The sequence below is a fragment of the Phyllostomus hastatus genome, unplaced genomic scaffold, assembly GCF_019186645.2.
Source record: "Phyllostomus hastatus isolate PE091 unplaced genomic scaffold, TTU_PhHast_1.1 phas_scaffold_11, whole genome shotgun sequence".
Lineage (NCBI taxonomy): Eukaryota > Metazoa > Chordata > Mammalia > Chiroptera > Phyllostomidae > Phyllostomus > Phyllostomus hastatus.
The window spans coordinates 7,416,338-7,438,522 of record NW_025334005.1 but is presented as its reverse complement, the minus strand read 5'-3'; the positions used below and the strand labels follow the sequence as shown (position 1 = coordinate 7,438,522).

The window sequence follows — 22,185 nt, the reverse complement described above, 5'->3', positions numbered from 1 at the left end:
AACATACACATTAGAAGTCTGGGTTCTCACTCTTAATTTTTTTTTTAAAAAATGCATCATCCCCAAAACGGTAACCCCAAATCAGTGACTGAGCCACACATATTCAGATCTTTATCACAAACTCTCCAATCCTTCCTCCTATCTTACCTAACTTGGTGCAAGATCTCCCTGCTGGTCTGATGAAGTAGTAAGCAGCCAGGTGAGGCAGCAAGGCATTGAGGGGGCTCCTAGGTCCTGATGGCAGCCTCTTGCCTCCAGCCAGCAAAACCAAAGTCCTTACTCATACACTCATAAGGAAACAAATTCTGTCAGCTATCTGAATGTGCATAACAGTGAGTTTTCCTCAGTTGAGCCTCCAGGTGAAAATACAGCCTGGCTGACTGGTTGACTGCAACCATGCAAAGTCCTGAGCAAAGGCACCCAACCAAGCCATACCTCACTCCTGAGACACGAAAGATGCGAGGTAATAAATGTGTACTGTTTTAAGCTACTAGATTTGTGGTAGTTACATAGCAATAGAAAACTAATACACACTGAACTGTTGCATGGAAAATGGAAGCGAAAAAGCCAAGTTCAAATTTCAGCCCCACCACTTACCAGCAGTAACTATAGTGCTCAGTTATGTCTTCAAAATAGTTATGATAATAAAAACTTACTTCTCAAGGTTTTTGGGAAGGCAACATGGTAATACCAGATGAAAGACAAAGTTAATGAGGGAGTGAATATCTCATTTTACTTAGAGCAGTGTTGTCACATACTAAGCACTAAATGTTACTTGTCAAACTCAAGGAGGGGAGGTCTCCTGCAGGTTGAAGGCAAGAGGGAATACCATTTCCACTCAAAGAATACCATCTTGCTTATAGATGCCCCATAAGGGTTCTGTCATTTCACCTTTCCATGGAAAACCTAGTTCCTGCTCTCTGGTCTGATTCCATTGATTGAAATATCAGAGAGCCCATTTTCAAGAAGTTTGAAAGTCTGAAGCAGGAGGCAAAGATGGAGGCTGACAACCAAAATGATAAAATGAGATGCATTTTGAAATAACCAAGGCATATAGAATTATAGGCTTCTTCTGCTTAATATCAGTATTTTGTTCCTAAAAATCAGGGATTTTGCATGAAGACAGTTCCTTTTCATCTTTTTAAAGGAAGAAAAATTATATGCTATTAGTCAACCCAAAGTCCCATCCATTTTCTAAAATGTGAGTAAAAGGCAGTAAACTATTTACATATAAGTTGTAAGTTAACAGGTTAGAAAAGGCTTAAAGTATTGCAATCACTTGCTCACCGAATAATCACAGTGGTAGATAAAGATGCTATGTGTGCAGTTTGTGGCTGCAGTTAGAGTCAGCACCATTGGGGGCGCACTTCTCTTTTCTTGCACAACTGGCTTTTGAAACTCTACAAGATTCTCATGGCCTCTTAGTTCTGCTTAGAATTTACATACAGACTTGCCCCACACTTTGTTTTGTTTAAAATGTTGCATTGCACTTTAGATACAAATTAAAATTTACCTGAATTAACATTGGCAGAAAAAGGTTATGTTGAGAAATACATACCTTCTCTGTGGTTTGGGTGTAAAAAACAAAGAGGTGTTCTATCAAAAAAAAAAAATCAACAGAGGGAACAGTCTGCGATTATTTCTGTACATCAGTGGTTCTCAACCTGGAATGATTTTGCACTCCCAGAGAGCAAATTTAGCCATGTCTGGAAACAGTTTTGGTTGCCATAGTTGGGACTTGCTGCTAGCATCTAATGAGTAGAGGCCATAGATGCTGCCAAACATCCTACAATGCACAGAACCCCCTGCAGCAAAGAATCATCAGGCCCCACTGGCCAGCAGTGCTGAGGCAGAAACCCTGCTGTGTATGGTTGCCACAAATGAGGAAATATTCAAGATAATATGTGTGTGTGTGTGTGTGTGTGTGTGTGTGTGTGTATATATATATATATATATATATATATATATATATATATATCTTTGGTTTTCTGAAATCATTTTGCCTTTATGATTTAATAGTTAAAATCATAACAGATATAGGAATATCAAGTACTGATGTGGAAAGAAAAATTACAAAAAGATTTTCTATTGTCTTAACTGTATTTATATAATTTAAACCAGGAAGACCTCGAGTAGAATTAGTTTTACTGGTCTTTCTGAAAGCTAAACTATGCTTTGTTAAAGTGGCAGCTACATTGGGCCTACACCTTCTTAATGACTGATTTGTATACTACAGAAGGATATGGTTGAAAATACAGGGGACAATTCATTAACTATGAGTGGGAGCCTCCTTCTGAAAGAGGGTGGAAGCATGATTGAACAGAAATGGCACAGATTTTGGAGACAGAAAAGCAGACTTTGACTCTTTCCCTTGTCCCTTAGTATGTGACCTGGGGTAAGCTAACCTTTCTATACCTCAGTTTCAGCATTGTAGAATTGTTTTTTAAAAATTTAATGCATATTAAAACAAAACACCTCTACAGTGCCTAGAGCATAGTGCATATTCTGTATGTTTTAGTTCCTTTGTATCTCATGAATATAGATGTTGGACTTTGCTTTTATGTATACTGTCCATTTATTTTGTGTTTACTGTCTGTTTCTAAACAAATTGACAAGTAAGTAAGTCCTCTGGATAATTGGATTCTTCACCAGGAAGATACAGGGCTGGATATGCTCTGGAATTCTAAGACTCTATGACTTAATGACTGTGATTCTGTGGTTCTAGTACTGAGGTGAGTAATCAGTATGGGCTCATGGCTAAGGACTCCATGTGGGACTGAAGGAAGACCATGATTGTGGCTGCAATGTTTGCTCACTCATTTTTTAGATAGAGTTTTGCCATTGAATCATGGGGTCATCACTTGAGGTCAAAAGATCGACCCATGTCATCACTCTACAACCAAATGAAACCGTATTGACTGCATTTCCCTATGGGCCTCATAGCTCTCTGCTGGATTTCCTCAGGGGAGAGCCAAGAGTCTTGGGGGTAAGTCCTTTCTCATCCATGGGTCTTCCTGGAAGGGAGAAAAGAAATGATTTCTCCATATATGTCTCCAGAGATACTTTTCAGGGAGGGAGTAAACTGCCTTCCCCCTTCCTTACCCTTCAACTACAGTCTATCATTCCTGATTAATCATAAATATGTCTAAGTCATTTGCTTGTACAAATACTTGGATCATCAGTAGAAGAGCCAATATGTAGCCAATACCATTTTCTTAGACTTTGGATAAATAAGAGAAAAAAAATTCTGTTTAGAAACACACACAGTTTGCCTCATGTCTTAGAAATGTTTCTGAGGGCTTATTTAACTCTGCAAAATAGAATATTTAACTATAACTACTAACTCCCACACCTCAAGGAAATCCTGTGGCTGTTTCATGAGGAGTTAGGCCTGTTCTTTGAGTCATAACAGAGGAGATGTGGGAAACTGGTCTAATTTTTCCAAATATTTTATTGAGGAGGTGACCTCAGGGTGTGGTGGCATCCTTGAGCTTGGAACAAAAGCCATTAGAGCTTAAACTTCCCCTCTGTGCTGTTACAGGCATTGGGAAGTCTTTAAGAACCATTCTCAGTGGTCCATAGTGAGCTACAAAGTAGACACACACACAACAACAATTACAGTCATAAATGTACTTAGAAGGGAGCTGTATGCACAAGAGTAAAACCCTTAGTACAAGAGCACTTAGTACAAGAGTACTGAGTACAAGAGTAAAATCACTACTTGTGGCACCAGGACACAGACGTGTGGAGCCTAGGGACAGAGCCCAGAATGCTGGGGGGACAGCTCTGCACTGAGAAGAGAAGAGGCACGGGCCCACCACAGAGCTCCCTTCCCTGCCGGCTGAAAAGCCCACTAGGTTACTCTCCACTCTATTCAGGCGGCTGCATGAAGATAGGAGACATAATCTCACCTTAGTTTCTCCACTCAGTGTCAGTGAACTTTATAAACTTTTAGAGAACTGGGCTGAGCTACAGTCCCAAAAGTAGACAGTGAATGTGGAAAACGTGTGTGTTGGGGAGTAGGGAAAGTAACAGGATGCTGGGGCTACAGAAGAAAAAAAGTATAAAGGTTAATAGCCTGTAGTCTCTGTCTTTAGGGCATTTGCAATCTATAGGTAGCGTCAGATGTATACTCAAATTTGTCTGATACAAGATAAATTGGTTTAACACCTGGGGTTATAGCAAGTAGTGATGGATGAGAGTAAAGCATTTGAACCTGAAGGACCCAGGCAAGTGTGATGAAGAGAAATAATGGGCCTTCTGAAAATCTGAGAGTGGTTGGCCAATGGACAGAGGAAGGCATTCAGAGATAGGGAAGTGTGACAGGGGCTTAGAGGGAAGCCCAAGGGTCCTGTGAGAGCCAGGACAGAGACACTGCAGTGCTTGTAACCTCATGTACCCATTTCTCTCCTCACAGGCTGTCCAGATCCTGCTTGCCTTGATCATTGTGAGCGTTGGAACAATATTCGCATTTAATTACTTCAGTTACTCCCAAAGATTTCCACTTGTTTTCTTCACAGGATATCCATTCTGGGGAGCGCTTATTGTGAGTACTGTCAGGAACTTTAGAGAAATTACTATGAAGGCTGGCCTCAAGTTCTGGGATAATGAATTCTATGAATATGGTCCCCAAGAAGACTAGTCCCTTCCGTGGGAAGAAAAGTAACTCCATTTAGTCACCGCACTGCCATCATCAAAGTAATAACTACTCATAGGTGTGCAGGGTTTAAAGGTTTCCAAAATCCTTGAATGTATAACAAAACATTGGCTCCTTTCTATTAGTCTGGGAGATTAGATGGGTGAACACCCTGCTTTTCCCTTTGCAAATAAGGAAACTGAGTTCGAGAAGAGTTAATTTAAACATGTTGGGTTGGCCAAAGTCTGTACGGTTTTTTCCTGTAAAATAAAAGACATTTTTTATTTTCACCAATAACTTTATTAATTTGAATATTTTGAGTATATCAGCTGTCTCCTGCATAATACAATGTTGATTGTTCTCAGTTAACATCTCAGGTTGATTGCCAATAATGTCAACTGGTCTACACAACCATGGAGCATCATCCAGTGAGAAATCTCCAGCACAAAACTTTGCAAACCACTTTTGACACATTCATTCAGTCACAACACCTTCTCCATACAAATCTGTTTTGCATTTCAGTTGTGTTTTTACCTTTCTTGAAAAAATAAAGCATAATATGCCAAAAATGTTGCATATATTCTTCAATATTAAAATGGCTACACAAAGATTCATAAATTTTAAGGTTTTTTTTTAAATGGATGATGATATGACAGTTGTCACAATAAAATTTAACAGAACTGTTTTCAATAAAGTTAAAGACAATTAAGTGCTACTAGAGCCATCTTATGGAAAAAACCAAGATAACTTTTTGGTCAACCCAATATCTAGTCAGCACTCATAGAATCACAGACTCTCATAGCTTAAAGAGAATTTTAAGATGATCATTATGGTTCAATTCCCTTGTTATCCTGAAAGAATTTTGTGAGTGTCACTCATCTAGTTAATTATAGAGCTATAAATAAAATTCTTAGTAGGGTGCTATTTCCAGCCAATCCTCACAGCCTTGGTTCCTATTCTTGTGCCACAATATTTAAGGGTAGACTCATTAGAACTGTCCCCACTAGAACACAGTCTCCAAGAGGGCAAGAATATTGTCTTGGTTGTTACATTTTCAGGATCTAGACTCATGCTGAATGCACAGTAGGAGTGAATGAATGTATCATTCAATGAACAAATGAATGAAATGAAAAATAAATGAGACTACTGTCTCCATTAAAATCTCTGCTCTTTTGAAGAACATAAATATTCTATGCCCTTTTTATAATCTGCATTACAAAGACAATTAGTCATGTTTTCACTTCCAAATATAAATAATATAATATTGACTGATTTTCAAACTACACACTCTGCACTGTAGAAAAACCAAATAGACCAACTCCTCACTTGTCCTTTTCACAAATAATTTTTCCAGTGTGACTTTGTGTGATTTGCATGCATAAATTTTAATGAGGTTCTGGCTTACAGCTTGTTAAAACTCCACTTCTCATTGAGAAGATATTTACTGAGCACAAAGTATATCTTCAGCAGTGTCTTAGCTGCTGAGAGTTCTGGTAAACAGACCCTTTTTGAGAGAACTGGCGGATTGCTCTTAGAATTTGTTGGGGTTTGCCATGTAATAGGGAAGCTAGAAATGAAGAAGTAAAAATAACATAACTTGTGCTAAGCATGCACAAGAAAGGAGTTCCAGGTGCACCATGTGAGGATTAATGGAGGACATATCTGGCCTGGGAGGTCAGGGAAGTGCTTGGCACATAGTTGTCATGGGACATCTTTTGGCGTGCTTGGGCTGGAGGATAGTTGCAAGTATTGGAGAGAAGTGCTGCTTCTCTCCATCTGTACCACAGTGTTTACAGTTTTCAGCAGCAGTGATTCATTTCATCCCATACAGTGGCTGTCTGATTCTTTCAATGATCTGTATATGATCTTTCGATGATCTTCCTTCTGTCAGTAGTAATAATAATAAGTATTTTCAATGTAGACTTCTATGCATTGTGCCTTCCCTTCTCTGCTCCAGACTGGCACTCATTCATCCTCAGGGATATCATTCATCCTCAGTAGCTCACATACTTATTTATTCATGCTGCAATGGGAATGATGGTGGCTTCATGTGCTGCGGAGATAACCAAGGGCTGATGCAGTTTTCTTGTGGTTTCCTGCCCTGGTACTGAGAGCTTAGATAACCCAGCTGCACAAACCTGCTTAAATCAGTATCACCTTTTTTTCTACAGGCTGGAGCATTTTATGGGCTATAGCTACAGCCTCCTGCATTTTCTTAACAATGTGAACTACCTTCCATTTCCCATCATACAGCAATACAAGTTCTTGTGCTTTAGGAGATCTTTGCTCTTAGTAGTTAAACACAGTTGGATGGGATCACGGTTTTTTATTTAAAATATCTGTATTGTGTATTATTGTCTTGGCTGTATTCCCAAAGCTTAGATTAGCACTGCTGTGGACCTACAGATTGATGAGCAAGTTCACAGGCCTCTTGATACTGTGAGTGGCCTCTTGAATCTCATTACTCTACTGTGTCTGGTTATGTGGGATCTTTCTCTTGATGGCTTGGTACATCTCATGGATACTCTTCCAAGTCTATGCCACAGAGCTTCATCTGTTCCCTATTCAATCACCATTTGAAGAAGAGTCAGATGAAGGCCTCCCAAAAGTTTTAAACAGCCATCTGCCCCTTATCATAAAGTATTTGGCCTTGCGGGACCTGATGTTGCTTTCTCAATATTCTTCATGAAGACAGGAAGAAGTTTTTAGTTTTAGCCAACCAAGTGGACATTCCCACAACTGGACAGCTATTTCCAGGGAGTGTTTGAATCTTCTAAATTATATGACTCAGAAGCTGGTTCTCTACCAAGAAGCTGCTGCTAAAAATGGAAGGGTGAGGTCTTTATCATACCCAGTGGAACCTAAGAAATTGAATTCTCCAGAAGAAAGTACTTTTCAGACCCCAAAATTTAGCCAGATTCCCTGGCCTTCTATACTCAATGTTTCAAGACCCTTTGGGTCCCAGTTTGGCTCTACTGTAATTTTATCAGATGGCTGGAACTTTTAATGTAAACACCTGCTATGGTAACCTCAAAGTTCTCAGCTGATAAGGAGACCAAGTTTATGGACTCCTGCTTCTAACCAGCAAATGAATGAACTTTCTAATCCTCCATCTATTGTTAGTGCTGAGAGCAAGACAATGGACAGCCCAGTGTGATTATTCATGGATTCAGAATAAACATGAACAGATAAAAAATTTCTTGTCAGAAGAATGGGTGCTGATAATGTGTTTTTTTCTGTAAGCACCCAGAGGCCTCTATTCGGGCTGTTTTTTCACTGGAAGGTCTGTCTCACTTAGTAGCAGCGTCATTTAGAGAAAATGGATTTGGAATTGTCCAGACCACATGGCCAGCAATTCTTAGTACTTTGTTGATTCTGCAAGAGGCAGTACAAGTACTTCAAGCTTCCTCATGCTTCCGGTACACCACCTTGGATTTCAGGAACCCTTGTGGATACCTCTTATAAAATGTTAGGATTTACAATTAGAGCATCACAAAAAACTGCCATCTATCAAATAACTACCACATTTGGAAAACATTCGAATGCTGTGCAAACATCTGCTAAACCTCAGAAAAGACTTCAGCAGTTCTTGGAGTTCCAAGAATAGTTGAGTAATATAAACTGTGTTCATTTCACTGCTGATACAACTACAGATGGGACAGTAAATGCCCAGCATTCTTGTATCTGAATAAAATGGGCTAATTAATGCTTCCTCTGTTGTGGTGGCTGCTTTGAGAACTATAATGGGAGAAATTATGGGAAACATTTCTTAACAAAATAACCAAAAATGGCCTTTTCTGTATCAGTTGCTCATTACGTATGTGGTATAACAAAATAGTCAATTAAAAAAAAAGAAGTGGCTGAGATTATTACCAGATTCCAGGCCACATATCAGCCTTTAGAGCGTTCTGCTCTGAGAAAGGCTCCTTTAATCTGCTCAGAGCAGACACAGCTCACCCTTCCTTTTCCAGACCCAGAGGCCAGGGTTATCTTACTTTTTGGAGCCCAGCTGGGCCAAACATCTGAGTGGTATCCTTTGGACCTTAAAGAGGGGCTTGCCTCTCCCATCTGACCTTGGCAAAGAGGACTTGGTCAGTGCTGAGCATGGCCAGTACAGTATTTCCTACATCTGTGTTACCCTCCTCTTCTGATGCTCAGGTAGAGAGACTGGTTTGGGAGAACCACAGACCAATAGATCACAATATAACCTCCTAAGTAAGTTATATTGTAAAGTGGTCAAATCCATCACTTGTTAACTTTTGTCTCTTTTCTTCTTAAAAGTTTATTATTACGGGATATATCACAGGATTCAACAAGAAGGAAAAATGTCTGGTAAGTCACTTTTGGTACTCCTATGTAATTTAAAGTCTTCTACTTGCTTTATCTCATCTTTGTGTACAAAGCCTTCAGTAATCCAGGATCCCCTACGGAAATCTTTACATATCAAATTTGCAGATCAAGTCACTGCTGTTTGTCAGTGTCACCATTAGTCCTACATCTTCCCACTGGCTCTCATTGCCCTAGTCAACTAAACTGAAAGAGTTGCTTATTGGAAGCCCTCCTACATTCCTCTAACTCAGCAATTTTCAAATGATGTACCGAAAGAATTTTTAAAACATTCGAGACTTGACTATTTAGCCAGAGGCATTGACCTCTTTTCCCTTAGATTGTCAAATAAAAACGACACAGCCAATACAAAAATTGCCATCAGTGTGAACGAACCAAAATTATACCCATTATTTTTGTCAGCTCGGCAAAAAATATATTTTTTGAGAATGTGAGTAGTTTATGTGTGCTATGGGATGAAAAAAGTTGAAAACTGTTGCTCTAACTCAATGGTTCTTAATTGGGAGCAATTTTGCTGCCCCTCCCCCACCCCACCCCTGCCACTCCCCCATCCCCCTGAGAATATCTGACAATGTCTGAGGACAGTTTTGGTTGTACCTACAAAATTGAGATGTGCAATTTTTCTTTTGTTTTGTTTTCTCTTTAAAATGAAAATATTCTCCTCCCTTCAAAGAGATTCAGACATGTAAATAATAATAATAATAATAATAATAATAATAATAATAATAAAATAAAAAGGGAATTAGTAGAGGCATTTGGATGGGGCCATGTGAACTTTCAAGTTGGAACACTAAGCTCAAGAAAGGAAACCTTTAAACCGCAGTCCAAATTTGTTACCATGTGTGAATTATGTTAATGACGACGTGGTGGGTTACTGTATGAATCCCCCTTGAGCAATGGATCTAAGCCATGTGAGGGCAGGACCTCACCTACCCTGCTTGCCTCTGTGTCCCAGGGGCCTAATGCAAAGTCTGACACATAGCTGGTGTACACTAAATATTTATTAAGACAGGTGAATAAATGGATACTGCCCTAAAATTAGGTGACATCACTGTCATTTTTAAAGGTAGAAATCAAGACTCCAAGAGATTAGCTATCTTGTATGACATTCTATTAATAGTTCACTAGACTCAAAATCAGGTTTGATTACAAAGCCAGGATAATTTCTAACACACTATTTTGCTTATCAGTTGTGAAAGGTGGTGCATCAGGATAAAGTAAACATTTTCTTTTTTTTAAAAAAATAATCTTTGTTGTATTTTTTCACTACCATTTTAGTCCCCTTATCCTAAGTGAAATAAGCCAGTGAGAGAAAGACAAATACCATATGATTTCAGTCATATGTGGAATCTAATGAACAAACTGAACTAACAAGGGAAATGGGGAGAGACTCAGAGATGGAGAACATTTTCTTGAGCATTAACCATAGAGCACCCTTTTCTACCCATTCTCTTTCTTGGCTTCCTGGCTCGTTCTAAAACTGTTTGCCTTTATTATTTTTAACAACTTTCCCAGGGGCAAGGTGTCATGGCCTTGAATGTGATCAGTTCCTTGGCTGCGGTGGCTGGGATTGCTCTCATCATTATCAGCTTTAAACATCGGCATGAGTACTGCAACGCGCCTTCCATGGAAGGAATATGTGTTATAGGTAGAATCCTTTTCACTGTAAGTGGTCTTGTTCTGTACAACGAAATCTTTGTAATCTTACCTGAGATATTCACAATGCATCGATTCAATAACTGATGTTGTGTCCCCATTGGAACTGACTGTTGAGAAGCAGGTTGTGGTTCAAGTCTGGATTTGAAAGCTTGGTTTTGTCACATATAGGCTTGTGGCCTGGCCTAACATTTTGTCTTTTCTGAGCCCCAGTTTTCCTCACATGGAAAATGAAGATAATAAGAATATCTACCTTATTGGGTTGTTGAAAGGATTACTTAAATTAGAATACTACCTGATACAGTGTAAGTAGTCAACAGATTTTAACTATTACCTTTAGGGTTGAAATGGATTGAATTAAATTTTACCTTTTCAGCGTTAATGAGGAACAGAATGACCTAAAAAGTTTACCCAAAACTAAAAGCAAAATACAGTGGGAGAAGGCATTTAAGTCACTTAGTAAAATATATTAATAATTTTAGAAGATAAATCATTGAATACAAATGTGCCCATTTTATTTGTTAAAGCAGATGAGATGTATCTTTACCAGGAAATATAATTGTAGGTGTAATTTTATGTATTTATCTACAAAGTATTCAATGAGATTACTTTTACACATGTCAATTAATCAAAAAAGCCATTCCCTCTACTTACCCAAGTGAATGCTGGGGTTTCATTCTCTGTCTACCAGCCACATCTTCACAGCTTTTGTTCTAGATTGTTAATGAGATTTGACCCATTTGAATAGAAGTGAAGGGGAATCATGGGAAATTGTCTTCCCCAATGAAGAGGGAAAGGAAAAAGAGCTATTGGTTACTCAATAGATCTTATTTGATCCTCACAATCACTCATTAAAGTGAGTCTAAGGATGCTTCCATATATTCTGAGGTAAATTCCAGACTTAGACTCGTAAAAGGTTACTAAAGAAAGCCAGAGATCAATGAATATAAGAGATAAAATCTTGTCCTAATTAGGCCAAGAATATTATATGACATTATAATCCTTACCTTTTTCCTAGTGTGCAGAGGGCCACCTGGCCCACCTAGTGGGCAGTGGGCACTAATTGTACATTACTTTAGTATATACCAGGAAGAAATTGTATACTGAAAGGGTTAAAGTTCCATATAAATGAACCTTTGCTGTCTACTTCCTGCCCCACATGGTCGGGTATTGCAAAATTAGTTTCTGCATACAGAATTAAAGACCATATTTTTCAGACCATAAGACGCACCTAGGTTTTAGAGGAAGAAAATAGGAAAAAAAATTTTGAAGCAAAAAATGTGGTAAAATATTTAATAGCATAAATAACATAATATTTCACCAATGTAAATGTAAACAGAACTCAACAGCAGCATTAACAACCATTATTCCTCCCAAATTTGGGCTGGGGGAGGGGGAGCATCTTATAGTCCCAAAATACGGTATATCTAATTCATTTCAAGACTTCATTTCTATCACTTCACAATTCCTTGCTGTAACACATACATCGTAAACAAAAAATGCCAGAGCAATGGGCTTTAGGCATTTCTTGGACTGACTTTTGTTCCAAAGACCATCCATTGTCTACACTTCAGTCTATACTTCAGCAGGTAAATCTGAGGACATTAGCCGATGGCTTCCTGTTAAACACAGAATTAAGACCCCAATCTGAAAAGGCTTATAAGACCCTATAGAAACTATCCTGCCTACCTTTCTGACATTATTCCAAGCCTTTGTCTTCCTCACTCCATTCCCCTGCCACTTTCTGAAATTCCGTAAGGTGTCCATACTCACTGTCCCAGGGCTATAAGGCCAGTTTTTCTTTGCTTCAAATGTTCCCCAGACCCATTCCTACCCTTTTTCACCTACTCACCAAACCCCTCCTCTTTCCTTACTTTCAATAGAAACATCACTTTTTTAAGGACACCCTTCCTGATTGCAGCTCTATGTTCCCTAGTGCAGACCTGGTCAGATCTCTCATGAGAGCCATGCATAGCTCCCAGCACTTTTTCACAGCACCTAACACAATTTAGTTGAGTAAATAATCGCCTATTTAATACTGTCTGCCTTCTTTACTATCTATGATAGAAGTTCCACAAAGACCAAAACCAGGTATCTCTTGTATAACAGCTGAAACCAGTAAATTTACAGTAGGTACTTCATACCTAATAGTTTACCAACAAACAGGGTATAACAGAAAAATCAAGATTCAGTTAGACTCAGTCACTTGCCCAAGGTTACGTGTAACCTTGGACCCAATTGTACTAGCTCTTTCTGTCTCCATAGTCTATGCTTTTTGGACACAATGCTATTCCATGCTGCTTCTTGATCTAAGCATTACCTTAAAGCAGAGTGTGCAAAATGGAAATCTGTGGGCTATATTAGCCTGAAGATATGTTCTAGTTAATTTACATAAGTAAATAAATAACTAGAAAATTTCACATTAAAAATATGTATGTCAGGCTTTCTTAGGTGGAAAAAAAAAGACCAGGCATCATGGGGTCCTTATTCCCACATGGTAACTATTGCCTGAAATGGGGTAATGGATGAATCCTAGAAATACCTTTACTCTCCACCATTTCTCCTCCTACCTGTTTAAGTCATGTAAGATGGTTGCCTGGCCTCTACAGGCATTAGAATTTGTTCCCTCTGCTTATTGGGAAGACATGAGATGAAAATTGTTCAATCACTGATGGCTACAGAAGCATCTACAATATGGGTTTTGCTCTATTTGGCCATACAGTGTAAGTGGTCCTTTGCTTAGATCTGTAAAATGAAACAGTTTCATCCCAATTGCCATTTTTTAATATTCAATTTTTCTTTTTTGCAGGGCATTTTGTCAGTCTTACTAATCATCAGCTTGGTAGAGCTCAGCATCTCCGTGACTATAGTCTCCTTTAGAAGCAAGTGCTGGACAAGGTCAAATGAGGTGTGTTCAATTGTTGTAAGAACAGATTCCCATTGGGACACTCCAAGGTGATGTCTGTCCTATCAGTGTGCAGAGCAATATTCTCAGATGCTGAATTAAAACTTTTAAGTTTAGGATGGTGATGGAGGTACAAGCTTAAAATCGAAGGCCTACTCTAACCTTTGAGACAACTATACTACTTTTTCTTGCTCTTCCTACTATCTCCATTCAGATAGCTCCTTATCTCCCTGCCAAAATGTGTAAAAGGCTGGACTTAATGGGAACTCATATTACTGTTGCATGAGGAGCTTATACTTTGGTCCCACGGGTGTGTGAGGCAATTCCCTCACCAGAGAGAAAACAGAGAAGAATGTTTAGCAGTGATACTAATATGACTTACAATAATCATTAGAGATTACATTTACTTAATGATATGTCAGTCAGTCATTATTACGATTGCTTAGCACCAACTTACTCAATCTAACAAAGCTATTAAAACACTTTTATTTTACCTATAAAAGAACTAAAGCACAAAGAGTAACCTCTCCAATGTCTTACAACACCAGGAATCTGACTCAAGTAATGTGGTTTCATTGTGCTCTCTATATCACAATGACAGTTCTAGGCCCTGTGTTAGTGGTTTCCCACCTTTTTTACATCAACTTTATGGAATTATAATTTAAAATCATTAAAATGCACCAATTTTAAGTGTATTATTCAAAGAGTTGTGATGGTAGTTAAACTACCATCAAATAAAAATGTTGTGAATTCCTGACACCCCAGATGGTTCCCTGGAATCTCTCTTATGGTCAAATTATCTTCATTACCTCTTTCATGGTTGTTACTTTCTCAAACTTCATATACATGGGATTTTATGTAAGTACTCTTTGTATTTGGCTTCTTTCGCTCAGCAACATGTTATGAGATTCATCCGTACTGTTGCATGTATCAATAGTTTGTTCCTTTTATGGAAGGATACAACACAATTTGTTTATCCATTTACTTTTTAATGGGCATTTGCACTCCTGTCTTTGTGTGGGCAGATGTTTTCACGTCTCTTGGAGTGTTGTGTCTAAGATTTGATTGCTAGGTCATATGGCAAGTGGATGTTTAACTTTATAAGAAAATGTTAAACAGTTTCCAAAGTGACTGTACCATTTTGCATTCTTTTTTTCTAAAGTATTTTTATTGATTATGCTACTACAGTTTTCCCAATTTTTCCCCTTTATCCCCACTCCACCCTGCCCTCCCCAACCCTCCAGCATTCCCCCCACCCTTAGTTCATGTCCATGGGTTGTACATATAAGTTCTTTGATTTCTCTGTTTCCTATACCATTTTTATCTCTCCCCATTTATTTTATGTCTCCTAATTATGTTTTTTCTTCTCTGTACATTTCCCCCCTATTCCTCCCTTCCCCCTCTCCAATGAACTCCCTCTGTGTGATGTCCATTTTTCTGGTTCTGTTCCTGTTCTGGTTGTTTGCTTAGTTTTTATTTTCATTGTTTTTCTTTTCTTTTAGGTTTATTTGTTGATAGTTGTGAGTTCATTGTCATTTTAGTGTTCATATTTTTTATCTTTTTTTTTCTTAGATAAGTCCCATTAACATTTCATATAATACTGGTTTGGTGATGATGAACTCTTTTAACTTGACTTTATCTGGGAAGCACTTTATCTGCCCTTCCATTCTAAATGAAAGCTTTGCTGGATAGAGTAATCTTGGATGTAGGTCCTTGCCTTTCATGACTTAAAATACTTCTTTGCAGCCCCTTCTTGCTTGCAAGGTTTCTTTTGAGAAATCAGCTGATAGTCTTCTGGGAACTCTTTTGTAGGTAACTGTCTCCTTACCTCTTGCTGCTTTTAGGGTTTTCTCTTTGTCTTTAATCTTGATTAACTTAATGATGATGTGCCTTAGTGTGTTCCTCTTTGGGTACAATTTCTTTGGGACTCTGAGCTTCCTGGACTTCCCGGAAGTCTATTTCCTTCACCAGATTGGGGAAATTTTCCTTCATTACTTGTTCAAATAAGTTTTCAATTTCTTGCTGCTGTTCTTCTCCTTCTGGCACCCCTATAATTTGGATATTGGAACATTTCAAGTTGTCCCAGAGAATCCTCAGCCTCTCTTCATTTTTTTGGATTCTTGTTTCTTTGTTCTGATCCAGTTGGATATTTATTTCTTCCTTATGATCCAAATCATTGCTTTGAATCCTGGTTTCATTCTTGTCACTGTCGGTTCCCTGAATATTTTGCTTTATTTCATTTTGGGTATCTTTTCATTTGTTCTTTCATTTTTTGACCAAGCTCAATCAGTTTGGCGAGCATTTTGATTACCAAGGCTTTCAATTCTCCATCAGATAGGTTGGCAATCCCTTTTCTCTTAGTTCTCTTTCTGAGGCTTTGCTGTGTTCTTTCATTTGGGCCACATTTCTTTGTCTTAGCGCAACTGATAGGTTGTAAGGGGGCAGGGCCTTAGGTCTTCACCCTGGCAGGGCAACCCTCTTTGCTGCGCTGCCTTTGTGGGAGGGGCCAGAGAGGGAACAATGCAGCTTGCTTGCACGTCTCTAGCGCACTTTCCAACAGACTCTTGTGTCAGACTGGAAGTATCTCTCACCACAGTAACCCCAACCTTAGCCCACAGTCAGCTCTGAGTCTCAATTTTCCCCTTAGGTCAGTCCCTCTGCTGAGGGCAGTCAGCCCTGCCCCCCAGCCGCCTCCCTGTGGTTTTTCTGAGTGGACCTGCTTAGTCTGCCTTACCAGTCTGGTCGTTCTGGTTGATTTTTTTCTTTAATTCCTCAGTTGTCGGAGTTCCATGCAGTTTGATTTTCTGGCAATTTTGGTTGTTTAGTGATTTTAGATTGGTTGTTATCCTCCTTCTGGTTGTGTGAGGAAGTGAAGGGTTTCTACCTACACCTCCATTTTGGCCACAACTCCCATTTTGCATTCTTATCAGCAATATGTGAAAGGAACAAGTGGTCCATATAACCACCAACACTTGGAATTGTCAGTTGTGTTAATAACTTAGCCATTCTAGTGAGTATTTAGTGTTCATCACAGCTTTAATTTGCATTTCCCAGATAACAAATGATGATGAGACCCTTTCTATGTTTACTGTCAATCTGTATATCTTTTTTTGAGATGTGTTCAAATCTTTAGTAAGCTTTATTCCATTATCTTATTGAGTTATAAGAATGAGTTATAACTTATTCTTAATGTAAGTCTTTTTATGAGATTTATGTATTGCTAATATTTTCCCCAGCTTTGGCTTGCCTTTTCATTTCCTTGATAGTTTCTTTCAAATAAGAAATTGCATAATGTATAATTTATGATTTCTTTTCTTTTATAGTTAGTCTTTTCTGTGTTCTAATAAAAGTTTGCTTACACCAAGACTGTAAAGATTTTCTTCTCTATTTCCTTATAAAAGTATTACAGTTTTAGCTTTTATGTTTAAGACTATAACATATTTTGAGTTAAATTTTATGTATAGTTGTGAGGTAAGGTTACATATTCATCGGCACACACACATACCGCCATGTAGAGTTTCAATATTATCTGTTGAAAATGCAATATTTTCCCCTAATACCCTGGCAACTTTGTGAAAATAAATTGACCTCTTATCTATAGGTCTCCTTTGGACACTTGATTTTGTCCCATTGATCTATGTATCTGTCTTTTCACATATTTCACACTGTCTTAATTTCTGCAGGTTTAAAGTAATTCCTTCTTGTTGTGGTAAAATATACATACTATTTATTATTTTAACCATTTTATGAATGCAATTCAGTGGCATTAAGTAGACTCATAATGAATTTAATTACCATTATTATTTATGCCCAAAACTTTTTCATCATCCCAATACAAACTCTGTACCATAAAATGCAAATTATTGCTAGGATTATGATTAGAGTTGCATTGAACTTATAAATAATTTAGGAAAATTTTACTTATCAGTAATATTTACTGAATTTTGTTGTGTATAATGCACATTTTTTGCCCCAATTTTTAAAAAAGATTTTATTTATTTATTTTTAGAGAGGGAAGGGAGGGGGAAAGAGAGAGAGAGAGAAACATCAATGTGCGGTTGCTGGGGGCCATGGCCTGCAACCCAGGCATGTACCCTGACTGGGAATCAAACCTGTGATGCTTTGGTTCACAGCCCGCGCTCAATCCACTGAGCTACACCAGCCAGGGCTTTTTTGCCCAAATTTTTGAGGGAAAAATGAGGATGCACAGTATACATGGGCAGTGCTATATCTATATAAATAATAGATATTATTATCTATAATAAATAATATCTATATCTATATATAATTCCATATCTATATAAATTTTAAGTTTATGCTTATGTGTTAAAAGTCTAACTCTAGAAAGCAATAACAATATCCATATGCAAAATGATACCCCAGAACATGATAATTGGTTTTGTTTCTAAATACAAATAAATAAATAACTGAATTTAAAAAATTTAAGTGAAAGAGTTTTTTCTTGAAAGTCTGGGCCAAAATGTGGGTGTGCAGTATACATGGGAACACATTGTACACAGCAAAATATGGTAGTCTTCCTTATTCATGTCCATAGACTATGTCTACAGTTTCTAACATCTCATTTCATTTCTCTCAGCAGTATCTTGTAGGTTTTAGTGGATAACTCCAGTGCATGGTTTATTAAATTTATCTTATATATTTCATTATTTTTCTGGCCATTTACATTGTATTTAAAAATTTTATTTTCCAAGTAGCCATTGTTACACATAGAAACATTTAGTTTATAGCACCTAGCATACCATCTAACAGTATCTACCTGTTTACCATTGTCCATCACACTATGTTGCATCACAACCTTATGTTTTTGCATCCACTGTTTCCTCTTTCTGGATTTTGACTCCTGTCTTACTTCATATTACCTTTTTGCTTGAGGAATTCCTACTCAGCAAGATATACATCAAATACAACCTCTTCTATGAAGTATTTTTTGGCTTTCTCAGAATTAAATTATCTTCTACATTCTTATAAACCACTTAATAGCTATTTATACAATAACTTTTGCTAAACTGTATTGTTATCTAGCTTTGTAATGAGCACCATATGGGCAAAACCCACATCTAATTATCTTTAATCTCCATCATTTAGCTCACTTAGTAGGTGATCAATAAATAAATAAAGCTGAATATATGAACACTGACTGGATAAGTTAAAATGCCTTAGAAGTTTTATAATGTTAAGTATAGAAGACTTTCAGACTATTTTAATCAAATTCCCCTATTCAATATTTGAGATAATAGAGGGTGATGACTTGTCCAAAATAAAACTGGTGAGTTGATAGTAAGGGCAGTACTGATACTTGTTTCCTTATTCCTCATGTAGTTGTTATTTTCTATCTACTGTCTTAAGGCAGAGATGAAAAGAATTTGGGAATACAAGAAGAAAAGAACATCAAAAATGACTTATACTAATTTTTCTCCTACCCTTTGGTTTTGTAGATTGTGTTTCTCTTGCCTTTGGATGTTACTCATGAGAGTGAATTATCTATCCCTGAAGAAAATGCTGTAATACAAATGGACCTTCAAGAAGAGTCAAACAGAGAGAACTCACCAACAAACATACAACCTGTTTTCTTTGGAGGCTATACTTTCTTCAAGTTAAGAGTCTCAAGAAATCCTTTAACCTTCCATCATTCAGAGAAAAGAGGCAGTAACAATTACTACCCATCTTCTTCATCTGGGTCAGATGAACAACAAAAAAATATCCCTTCCCATTTTAGCTATTCTGAGGAAGAAACTGAGCAGAAACCTTTGCCTCCCCAATCAGAGGAAAGGCCCTCAGAAGATACCACACACACTGAACAAATAAATGATGAAGATCTACAATTTGCTGTTGAACACCCCTCAGAAAAGCAATCCCAACTGCTGCAGGCTGAAGCCTTGCCACCCCAAGTTTTTCCATCCCATTCTGTAGAAAATCTTAAAGCATTACCACCTGATCACTTGTCAGCACAAACCCTGCTGTATGAAGAACCCACACCTCATGTCACGCAGTCTCATGACCTGAAATCCAAAGACATTTCAACACAAGACATGCTTTCCCAAGATATGCTTTCCCAAGTAGAGGGTCTGCCAATAAAAGCCATGCAACTTGAAACCCAAACATTTCATGCTGTGCAGGCCCTTAGTGTACAACAGCTAGAACAGCAATTCTTGGGTCTTCATCTACAAAGCATCCAACATCTAGACCAGCAATTTGCACATATGTCATATCAGAACATTCAATCAGAAGTAAATATGCTGACCCAAGAATGGAAATATGAGAAACACCAAAGCAGGAAATCCATGAAGCAGCATTCTTTCGAACAGCATAGTAAAGGCTGGCAATCTTCAACAAAGGAATTCTTAGATTTGCCAATCCAAGCCCCACAATCCCCAAGGAAGAAATCCATAGACCAACATATCAAAGGCTGGCTATTCCCAAAGAGGCACTCTATAGATAAACAAGTCCAAGATAAACAATTCTCAGATCAGGAAGCTGAAGACCAGCTGCCCCATGGAAAGCAATCCCTAAAACAACAATCCCACAGTGGGCAAGGTAAAGATGAGCAGGACAAAGAGGAGACATCTCCTGGGAAACAAAGCCAACATAAAGAAGCTAAAGACCTGCAGGCCCAAGAGGAGAAATCCCCAGAGCAGCTAGACCAAAATCAACAATCCCAAATCCAGAAGTACCAAGAGTGGCAGCCTTTAGGCCAACAATCCCAAGAGTGGAATATGCAAGAATGGAGAAACAAAGAGTGTAAAGAACAAGAATGCCAATTTGAAATGAAGCATTCCCTAAATTGGGAGTCCCAAGCCTGGCAAACCCAAGATCTATTAGAGAAAGAATTGCTAAAGCAGAAAGTTCTATACAAAGAAACCCACACTCTGCAAGCTATACCTCAACATCAGCTTGATCAGCAATCACAAGACATTGTACTTCCAGATAGTCAGTATCAAGATAAGAACCAACAAGATCCTCAATCCACTGGTATCCCAAAAGAAGATATGCAAATAGTCCCTATGCAAACAAAAGACCTCAAACTAGTGGACATGAAAAGTCTATGCCAAAAGTCAAGTGACCTACAATCAGAAGACGCAAAGCTGGATTTTCATCATGCCTCCTGTCAAAGCTCAGTACAAGATGCATCTTCCACCTATTCATCCAATGTTGGTTCAGAACAAGATATGCAAGATGTGCAACAAAATACTTCAGTTAGCTCAACTTTAACCTCATGTTATACAAGGGATCAACAGCAATCTGAAGACTCTGACTAACTTGTAGGATCTACCCAAACACCACACTACTCCCAATTATGGAACCAAATTAGGGAAAAACAATATAGTCACTTCCAACCTATATTCTCAGGTGCTGTTGCCACCTTATTCTCTCACCAGAAAATGAAGGGCAACCAGAAAACTCAAAGGATTTGTCCTTAAGTAAAATAAAATGATAACAAATATTAATACTGTTTCAGAACTTTGTGAGGGTAAAGGAATAATTCACATTTAAACACTTTGTCATCATGTTAGTGTCTCAGTTTATGATCAGCAATAATTTTACTACCTAATGCTTACCAGATGTGCTTTTCTATGGTGCTGATATTTCTTGCCTCACTCTACGTGTATTATAAGAGCTTAGTACGTCAACAAGGAAGAAGCCTATGTTAGCTCTTTGAAGTCTCAAGAACCAAAAAAGTCAGGAAAGGATAAAAATAAATTCCTCCATCCTCCGTTTTGCTGTTTCCAATCACCCAATTTAACTCCCCACCCCCAAATCTGTGCTGAGAGTATATACTGTATGTTTGTTCAGTTATTACTGGGGTTATGTGGCAATAAGGACAGAATGTGGCATGGGGAGAGAAAAAGAAGTAGGACACAGAGGAAGTTAGAGAATGCATATGTCATCAAAGAAAGTATGAAAGACTCATCTATTGAGCAATGAATGCTCTGGCTCCCTTCCACATATCTGCATTCACTGTTCTGAATTTCTCAACACTTATGACATATAATTTCATCCTCAGTGGTCAGAGGAAATTGTATGAACAAAAGCCATCAGTTATCCTCCATCCTCCAAGCCTAATTACATTTTTTTCTAATCCTCTCGGTCCTTGATCCCTTTGATACAGTTGGAGTTGTTAACCATCTCTTTTTTCTGCAGTCTTCATCACCCTTGTTGCCTTCTGTGCTTTCATCCCATTTCAAAAAGTCTCAAATAAGTATTTCCAGAGGACCTCTCACTAACTTCTTTCCTTTTTGAAATCATGTACACTCTTTGTTTTTTTTTTCAGTTTTCTTTTTTTATTGTTGTTGTTCAAGTACAGTTGTCTCCATTTCCCCCCCACCATTCCCCCCATTCCAGCCATCCCCACCTCCCTCCCCTGATCCCACCCCTTCTTGGTTTTGTCCATGTGTCCTTTATAGTTGTTCCTGAAAACCCTTCCCCCTTTTGCCCCCACTATCTCCTCCTACCCCCTCTGGTTACATTCAGTTTGTTCTTAATTTCAATGCCTCTGGTTCTATTTTGCTTGCTTGTTTGTTTTGTTGATTAGGTTCCACTTATAGGTGAGATCATGTGGTATTTGTCTTGCAGTTCTCTTACATTCTTGTGAATAAGCCCAAACTGTGTCATATCTGTCTTC

At 38.1% G+C, this 22,185-nt stretch overlaps 1 protein-coding gene and 1 pseudogene across 1 annotated transcript; both read left to right on the top strand.

The window, feature by feature from the left end:
- Window positions 1-2,848: 2,848 nt before the first annotated feature.
- On the top strand, window positions 2,849-20,821 carry MS4A14 (membrane spanning 4-domains A14). Its single transcript, XM_045854756.1, has 7 exons — window positions 2,849-2,986; window positions 4,418-4,546; window positions 8,918-8,968; window positions 10,499-10,648; window positions 13,449-13,547; window positions 19,001-20,090; window positions 20,166-20,821. Exons 1-7 carry the CDS (start codon window positions 2,849-2,851, stop codon window positions 20,819-20,821), a joined length of 2,313 nt encoding a protein of 770 aa, XP_045710712.1.
- Window positions 5,050-8,243, top strand: LOC123829404 (annotated as a pseudogene).
- Window positions 20,822-22,185: the final 1,364 nt, after the last annotated feature.